Here is a 9639-nt window from a genome sequence, read left to right as displayed (position 1 = left end):
ACCTTGCTGGAGACAAAGACTGTCGACAACGGAGGTAGGCAGATGATGGGAGAGGATGAAGGGAGCAAGAGCAGACTGGTGCTGAATAAATAAGCCAATGAGACAACTCTATTTACACTGCTTTTAACTTGAAACACTTTTTACTAGGAGTACCTTTTTTTACTTTTAAAACTTGTTTATTCGTTTTCACTGTTTCACAAACCAAATATTAAATGGTACGACTATGTTCACTTGTTTGTGCCTGTTATGGCTCACTCTCACCTTCTGCAATATCAGAGCAAGAGAGGCCAAGTCCTCTACACTACGACATACAAATGACACGAGCTCGTATAACGAATTTGCTAACAACACAGTTTCCACGAATTGTTGGCTCGTATCTCGATTTACTCGTATATTGTTTCACTCGTATGTAGAGGTCTTACTGTATTTCATCTTTGTCAACGGTGTCTCTCGCGGTTTTGTTTCTTTAATGGTTGATTTTTACTGAATACATAAACTTAAAGGATTAATACATACGTCAATATATATATATATAGTATCTCCATATTAAAGTGGCAATGCTGGAAAGGCTAGTTAGCTCAATTGTATCACGGCACCAAATGTTTTAAATGGTAATTTTCATTTGTTTATCAATCATGGCAATACACGTTAAAATTCGTTCAAATTATTTGTAGTTATTTCCAGTTCTAAACACACTTTTGGAAAAAACCGTTGTCTTTGAACGCTGTAAAGTAGTCTAAGATTAGTTTTAGTACAACGTGGTCCTTTAAGAAAATGCTAGCGTATGATAAGTATTCGGGTCTGATAAAATAAATTAACACAATGATAGAAGATAATAAATTATATTAGTCGTACATAGTTTAGGGAAACATTAACTCTACATTGGTGTAATGAGCCATATAAAATAAAAATTAAAAAAAAATGACCACCTTGATTAAAAATTGTTGGGGCATTAAACTGATGAAGCAGTCATTATGCGCTGAACCTCATAAAACCGTTAAGCATTTTTGTTGATTTTTATACTGCAAAATAAAGGCAAATAATGAACAGAGTAAAGCTTTTACCTTTTTTTCTCAGCACAGATCTCATGATATTTTTGTTTACTACTAAGCTGTAAACTATGCTATCAATAGTTAGAGAGACAATAGGTTGAGTGTTGAAGTGTTGGGGTCTCCCATGATACGGATGTTCTTGGATGCTGTTCCCCGTTAGTCCACACCGCATCAATAAGTGCACTGGAGTCACGAAAGATAATAATACCGATGATAATCGATTTTTGCAAATGGCAGCTTTAATCGACAGAGAAGCCGTAGCGCAGGATGTCGAAGCTATTGTGTAGAGCCTCACTCTAAAGATGTGTCCTACACCATGCCAAAAACAAAACCATACAACAAGAAACAGAAGCTATTTTAAAGAAAGTAAATAAATAACTTTCACAAGCGAAGGAAACTAGCAAGACACTGAGCCCCAGGTAACACTTGTCTCTGACGAAAAGTGAACGAAACGAACATCACTTCGCTTTGGAGCAAGTCTCAAGCATGGTAACATCTTATATAATTCTTGCTGAAACCGTGAAGAACGATTAAAGTAAATGAAGAAGGTCAGACAGCCGTTTACGTGATACACTACAGTTGCGGTGGATATGACTGCCATCAACTGGTCTGTGACATGATGGTCCGGAAGACGGTCGAGAACAAACCAATAGCTTAACTCACACGCCACGAGTGGAATGTAGGTGACAATAAAGACGATGGCGACCATGGTCAACATCTTGTTCAGCGCCACCTGTCGCTTTTGCACGTTGTCAGCGACACAACTTGTGTTTTCTCGCCACATCATCGCTGTCCTCAGTGTCTTGACTGTGACAATCGTTGCTACTGTCACGACAGTCAGAATGACAACTGGAAATACTGTTTCAAGAGTGACATTTTTAAAGAAATACAGAAACAATTTGTTGTCGTCGTAAAATTTAGTGAAGAAAGGATACCAAAATGAACAGTTCTCAGCATGTATTTTTAAACCCGTGTAAGAAAATGGAAATGGCAAGTAGCAGGCCTGTGTTAGCAAGAAACAGGAGACTATAAGTAAAGTCATTGTCTTGGTGCGCATAATGCTGGAAGCACGGTGTGGAAGCACGACACAAACACAAGTGTCTATAGCCACCACCATGTTGATACAACCGGATGTCAGTGAGAAGCCGCGCGCAACACCAGTCAGTGCTAATGTAACTTTACAAAAGTATTCTGCAGAAAGATAGACATCGTGGAACCGGATTAATGAGGTTAGAGGAAATGTTGCAAACATTACAATAAAAGATAAACCGTGAGCCAACGCCAATGAGAAGAGACACACGTTCATCCGATCTCGAAGACCCTCGCGCCAGAACAGAAGACAGTTGAGGACGTTGGTTGGTACACCGACCAGGGTGGCCAGAGTACCCAGACAGGCGTACACCACAGTCTCCACCTTCTGAGGGACATTCATGTCGGTAAAGTCTGGTATACACATACTAACGTTTGTGATTGCAGCCATCGTTTCTTTATTGAGTTTCTTCCGTGCAAATTTATGAGGTTCCAACAGTGAGGACGTAGTGTGAAACGATAATCAGCATGTTTTCTTTTTACAATATTTGCTTTGAAGTAATTTACGCAGCATTTGTTCTAATTTTTTTTCCAATGTTTTAGATGCAGCCAAGAGAATGAGCTGTTGAATCTAACATCCACTTTAACAAAAACCTTTACGAAAGATTTATAAGAAAACAATTTCTTAGGTGACAGGTATCCGACTTTTGAAAGTAAGATGATAGATAATTAGTAAACTGCACTTTCTTGGAAACTCTTGACTTATAATCAAATAGTCAACCACACTCTTTACATGTAGCTAACACGCAGTGTATTGTCAGAGTATCATGAATTCATAACTCACGCGAAAGTCCTGAGAATAAAACATGGAAACTGTTTCTCAAAGGAACAGACAGTCAGAATGAAGTCTACAGAACGATTGTCTGTTCCTTGTTTGTGACTAGAAGTTTCATGCCACGGAACATTCGTACACACCCAAAGCCAGTATTTATAGTGTTTCCTTACTGCTAGAAATATAAAAACAAAGAGACATTTTAGTACTCTCCTGGGAAGATAAAATTATTATTTTCTAAATTGTGTTTAATTAGAAAAATCGTGTAAATTAAAAGCGTTTTACAAGACGATGTAAGTAACTGAATACTCGTGAATGAAAATGTCAAAAGGAATGTCAGTAATGTCGGGAATGCAGATTAAGTTAAGAAAGAAAATTCCTTTCTCACGTTTCATGAATTAATAAGACTAAAAATGTTATTTTCTCCTGAAAATTTCTTTCAGATTTGTGTATTTGTGTGTGCGTCGTGTTACGGACTGTGTTTGTGCCTGTGTACTTGTGCTTCTGTATCTGGCATGAATATAGATATATAAGATAACATGTGCGTGTGTGTCTTTTAGAGTGTGCGTCTGAGAATGAGTGTCTAAGAGTGAGAGTGTGTGTCTGCGAATGATTTTCTAAAAGAGTGTGTGTGTGTGTAAGTGTTTTTTTGTGGGAATGAGTTTATAATAGAAAGTGTGTGTGTGTGTGTGTCTGCGTGTGCGTTCATGTATATCTGAAAGTGACTGTGTAAGAATGTGTGACAATGAGTTTCTAAGAGAAAGAGTGTGTGTGTGTTCGAGCGCGTGTGTCTGTAGCGGTGCGTGTTTGTGCATTACGCTAATCAATGCAATCACGAGAGGAACTTTAATTGCATGCTCTGTTCTTAAACATTTAATGTGGAGAATAGTAAATTATTAGAGCTCCCACGCAATGCTTTTATTTAACGGAAACGTGCAAAACGGTCTGATTTTATTCTTGTAGCCTCGCCTGAGGCAACAGAAGGGAAGATGGATGCTGGTCTGGTGGTGTTGCTGTTGTTCTTTACCGACTGAGGAAACGTGCAAACATACATGACAATAGTAGTCATAACAAATTTGTCATGAGTTAGTTCATCCCAGAGTGTAAGTGAATCCGTGACACATCATCTTCGACAACTCGACCGTAAACTGAATGAGGACACGGGGCGTGAAGTAGACAGTGCTAGGTACCCGAGTGACTACCCGGACAAACAAGACTCAGATACACACAGCGGCGACAGTACAGCAACCATCCACCTTGTATTAGTGATGAAGGTGGTTTATTGTAGTTACTCGAATGTACTGAGCTTTGTAAAAGTTTACACTGGTCAAATCCCTATTTCCCATCTTTCGTGCACGTACGTTAAACAAATGCCTCAGTTGACCCCAGGACAATCAACCTTCACTGTATTGGTGACAGGCGGGAGCAGCTGCGCCACCTGACCGTCCATGAACAGAAGACGGCAATAACACTACTGATAACTAATAAACAAAATTTAAAAAAAGAAAAAAAACGATCAGATAACAGGAATGAAGTGTTTCCTGAATTTGCAGAGGTTTATGGAAAGAATGCAGGTATGAGTAATATATTTGGAGTGTGAATATATGCTTTGCAATCATAATCTGTTCTCTTTATTTTAGTCTGGCTGTTAAAACTAGAAATTTTGTCTAGCTGCTTCTCACCTTAGAGACCATCAGTGTTTGCCCTGGAAAAAGGATTTTGAGGTAGTGTAGAGGTTTTAGTAAAATACATGGACAGTAGTACACAACCACTCACCTCTACCTACCACGTGAAACACACATACCCATTAAATGCTAACCCGAGTGTAACATTTATTCCTTATGATCAGATTATGTTGATGTACGTACCTAATTATGCTTTATTCTCTTTCCTATCAGCCTTTGTGGCTTAATCATTGCGTGTCCGGGCGAAGCAGTGAGATACACTATGTAGATCAGGGGTCTCAAACTCATATTAGCATGTGGGCCGCAGTGCAAAGTAACAGCCAGTCAGCGGGCCGCACCACGAAAAGAAAATGTTTTTTCATTAAATTTTAAGGAACACTACTGTCACTGCAGTTAAATGCTAAAATAAAGTTTTTATAATTATTAATTACATTTAGTGTAGTTTATTACATGCACAGGCAGTTTAGTTTATTAAAATAAGTTGACGTTGTCTCTGTCACTAATAACGGGTAATTTTCACTGCGGGAGTTAATCACCAAGCACAACATACATATACACCGCGGACGTGGCCGAGGGCCGCACAAAAATGTTTCGCGGGCCGCATTCGGCCCGCGGGCCGCGTGTTTGAGACCCCTGATGTAGAGACTGTATAGAGACTCGAGGTTATAATCGGTTCCATTAGCTGTTCACATAAAGGTTCACATGAGGCCGCCCTCATTACAAAGCTCCTGGAAAGTGTAATCAATGGAAACAGTCTGAACACTCTGCCTGTGTACAAAGAAACGCTGAAGGTGCGTGTAGCGATGCAATCTTTGGATCAGAAAGCTCACGAGCACAAGGTGAATACTTTCATATAATTTGAGTAGTGGGACTGATTACAGAAGTACTGCAGGTGGAGACAGACACATCGCCGACAAAAAGCTGTTTTTAATCCTTTCTCTGCGTTACCTCGAGTTCCAGCGATTGTTAGCCACTCCCGACGTAGAGACCAATGCCCACGAATGAAATTTTGACCGGTATATATAATTATAACTTTACAATAAATAGTACTATCTGTGGTACTTCGTTTTAAAGAGCTTTTCAAAAAATTGTACATAAAGTGAATTGAAAAAATGTAGGTTTTGTTCTCTTGTAGTAAAACCAAATCAAAGACTGGGTGCAATCTTAAAATCCATTTTTAATTATGAAGAAACCAGCTAAATGTTTCTGGCTTTGACAGCATCTTTTTTAATGTATAATAGTTATCCTTAAAAAATAACATTAATACGCATTTCCGCGCACACTTACGCACACATACACGCTTGAAAAGAGAAAAACTCAAATAGGTGCAGTAAAACATGTTTCAGTAAATTTATACTGAAAGACTAGCAAACTTTTCTTAGCATAAACATCGAGATGTTGTCTGATGACACGCACATTTTATAAATTGTGTAAAACTCTTCACTGAGCTCGTCAATAAATGTCTTCCGCTGGAGGTGACATTCGACAAAATGTCCGCGACCGAAAGTTTGTAAAAAATATATATCACTATTAACCTGTGTTAGCAAGAAACACGAGACTATCAGCGACGCCATTGTCTTGGTGCGCATAATGCTGGCAGCACGGTGTGGAAGCACGACACAAATACACGTGTCTACAGCCACCACTATGTTGATACAACCGGATGTCAGTGAGAAGCCGCGCGCAACACCAGTCAGCGCTAATGTAACTTTACAAAAGTATTCTGCAGAAAGATAGGCATCATGAAACCGGATTAAGGAGGTTAGAGGAAATGTTGCAAACATTATAATAAAAAATAAACCGTGAGCCAACGCCAGTGAGAAGAGACACACGTTCATCCGATCCCGAAGACCCTCGCGCCAGAAGAGAAGACAGTTGATGACGTTGGTTGGTACACCGACCAGGGTGACCAGAGAGATAAGAGAGAGAGTGTGTGTGTGTTCGAGCGCGTGTGTCTGTAGCGGTGCGTGTTTGTGCATTACGCTAATCAATGCAGTCACGAGAGGAACTTTAATTGCATGCTCTGTTCTTAAACATTTAATGTGGAGAATAGTGAATTATTAGAGCTCCCACGCAATGCTTTTATTTAACGGAAACGTGCAAACGGTCTGATTTTATTCTTGAAGCCTCGCCTGAGGCAACAGAAGGGAAGAAGGATGCTGGTCTCGCAGTGTTGCTGTTGTTCTTTACCGACTTAGGAAACGTTTAAACATCCATGACGATAGTAGTCATAACAAATTTGTCATTAGTTAGTTCATCCCAGAGTGTAAGTGAATCCGTGACAAATCATCTTGGACAACTCGACCGTAAACTGAATGAGGACACGGGGTGTGAAGTAGGCAGAGTGCTAGGTACCCGAGTGACTACCCGGACAAACAAGATTCAGATACACACAGCGGCGACAGTACAACAACCATCCACCTTGTATTAATGATGAAGGTGGTTTATGGTGGCTACACCAATGTACTGAGCTTTCTAAAGATTTACACTGTTCAAATTCCTATTTCCCATCCTTGTCTAAGTAAGTTAAACAAATGCCTCAGCTGTTGAAGATGAGCCATTTACCTCAGCCCTCAACCCTCAGTATGTATTTGTCTTGTGTTTGTGTTGTCATGTCAAAATGCTTACAGCGAGTGTAATCAGTGATTTTCTCCGCAAACTCTGGTCCAACTAGTTCAGATAAGGTGAGCTCAGTGCAAACCCACCGCCGACAGAAACAAACCTGAGATCACTGCCCCACGGTATGTGGTCATCCACATCAGTATACTACAGGATGATAAAAAAAACTACTTAAAGTTAAGTACAGTCTCACACGCACACACACATACAGAAGAAAGTCACAACAGTATATTCAAACATGTTTATATCATTATCTCTTAAAAATGATTTTTTTCTTGAAGACGATATGGCAGACTGTTCTCTCGGCTTGTCAATAAATGTCTTTTTTATGGAAACAACTCTTTCTTAGAGGTCCAGGATGCCGTGTGTCAGACTTTTTCTGCTTCTTTGTCTTCTCGTACTCTTATAAACAGAGGCATAAAATACTTCATACTAAACTCACATATGCTAGCACAGGAGTTCAAAAAGCATGGAACATTACAGCCACCTCGCCATCCAAGAGTTTTTCTTAGACATTTCAAATACGCCCTAGACTGAGTCCCCGACGAGTGTCTCCAACAGGCAGGTAGTAGACAAAGAACATTTACACTTACTTTCAGCTCCGTCTGCTCCACGGCAACACACACACACCCATATAGATATATATATATACACACAGTACCCCAAGAATGATCTCCTTTGAAGGAAACAACTACCACAGACAACATGGCGGTGCCAGTGCGCTTTTCTCTGCTGATCGACCGATTGTCTCATCACGAACTGGTTGGGTGATTGGATGTTTAGGGTTCCGCATTTATCTGTAGTCCGTAGGGGTGAGTAAAGTCAAAAATAAAGAACTGAATTTTAGTTGTATATCAGAGAAGTATATAAAAAGTGCAAGGCTTAAAACATTGTTGCTAATAGAGCGTTAACATGGAAATCACTGAATCACGTGCAGATGTGAGACAAATTGTATTAATTGCACTTTTTGGTTCTCTCGTGGTCATTTTCGTAAGTCACAGCTAAACATTCTTTTCAGCTGCTGACGGAATCGCAAGGAGCGGTGGTAATAAATAAACAAGTTTAAACAGCTATTAAACTGAGAAAACACAGATATTGCCGAACACACTGTCATAAACACATTCTGTGTTTGAGGATCTTGTAGGAGGGGCATGACATACCACATGCTCACCTGCAACACCAACGACGGCGTCGAGACAACAACATAGACACAGGCGACGATAGACAACATCTTGGTCAGCGCCACCTGTCGGGTTTGCAGGTTATTAGACACAGAACTCATATTCTGTCGCCATGTTATGGCCGATGTAAGTGTTTTTACTGTGACAGCCGTTACCACTGATACAACTGTAACATTAACGAACGGCACGACTGTTTCAAGTGTAATGAAGTAAAATAAATATACAAATAATTTGTTTGTTTCGTGAAATTTACTAGTAACAAGAGTCCAATGAGTCTTTTGTCCACTGCCTACCTGCAAAGCAGTAAAAGACAATGGATAGATGATGTACAAGACCTGCATGAGAAAAAAGCTAAACACGATCAGTGACGCCATTGTCTTGGTGCGCATAATGCTAGCAGCGCGGTGTGGAAACACAACACAAACACACGTGTGTACAGCCACCGCCATGTTGATACAACCTGATGTCCGAGCAAATGCACGAGCTACACCTACCACACTTGCCAAAGTGTGAGCCTTGTATTCTTCATAAAGAGCATTGTCGTAAAAACGGATGAAGGACGGCAGGCTGAAGGCTGGCAACGTCACAGCAAAATAACAAAAGTCGGCCAGCGCCAGCGAGAAGAGACTCAGGTTCATTCGATCTCCAAGTCCCTGTCGCCAGAACACCAGACAGTTGATGGCGTTTGTGGTCATGCCCATCAGACATTTGAAAGTTCCTACACCTCCATCAAACACCACCTCTACCACCAGGCGTGTGATCATCATTGTATCGTCATTGGAGGAGTTTGTGGAGACACATTGGTAGTCACTTGTGGTGGAGTGGTTAATGCAAGACATCGTGTTGGGCAACAGTTGTCTACGACACATTTGGCATAGCAAGGTGAGCATCTACTTCAAAAGAGAAGGAATATAGTACATACGAGTTATCAGGTTCATTCGAAATAAAAACAAATGGAAGAATCTAATCTCCGCATTCGAGGATACTAATAATTTCTGGTTTAAGTAGCCTAAATGTGGAATAACCACAGGACACACAGCCTGATCCCTTTCTCTTGACTTAGAAGTGTTTTTACAAATAATTTTAAACACGAAAAAGCGAACTCTATTTAAATACATTGACTTAGAAACTTTTAACTCGAGAACAGTTGAAATCATTTAGCAATGTTATAAAAGGAACTGAACAGACGATACCCATTGCAAACAAAAACATCCAAAACAAGCCGAGCCTAGTTTTTACTC

At 40.1% G+C, this 9639-nt stretch overlaps 1 protein-coding gene across 1 annotated transcript; it reads right to left on the bottom strand.

Annotated features, from left to right (window-relative positions):
* Positions 1–1017: 1017 nt before the first annotated feature.
* LOC112566171 lies at positions 1018–9237 on the bottom strand. Its single transcript, XM_025242164.1, has 5 exons — positions 8893–9237; positions 8389–8463; positions 2322–2469; positions 1716–1910; positions 1018–1022 (listed from the first exon to the last, which is right to left on the bottom strand). Exons 1-5 carry the CDS (start codon positions 9235–9237, stop codon positions 1018–1020), a joined length of 768 nt encoding a protein of 255 aa, XP_025097949.1.
* Between the last annotated feature and the right edge of the window lie 402 nt (positions 9238–9639).

The sequence above is a fragment of the Pomacea canaliculata genome, linkage group LG6 (assembly GCF_003073045.1).
Source record: "Pomacea canaliculata isolate SZHN2017 linkage group LG6, ASM307304v1, whole genome shotgun sequence".
NCBI classification, from domain to species: Eukaryota; Metazoa; Mollusca; class Gastropoda; order Architaenioglossa; family Ampullariidae; genus Pomacea; species Pomacea canaliculata.
This window is presented reverse-complemented; position numbering and strand designations above follow the sequence as displayed.

Excerpts from the sequence above, each read along its gene's own strand:
- LOC112566171 (XM_025242164.1), bottom strand. The coding sequence starts at position 9,237 with ATGTCTTGCATTAACCACTCCACCACAAGTGACTACCAATGTGTCTCC. Across the intron at positions 8,464-8,892 it reads CTCACACTTTGGCAAGTGTG|GTGGCGCTGACCAAGATGTT; the intron begins GTAGGTGTAGCT and ends CAAACCCGACAG. Across the intron at positions 1,911-2,321 it reads CTCATTGGCGTTGGCTCACG|TATTTCCAGTTGTCATTCTG; the intron begins GTTTATCTTTTA and ends CTCTTGAAACAG.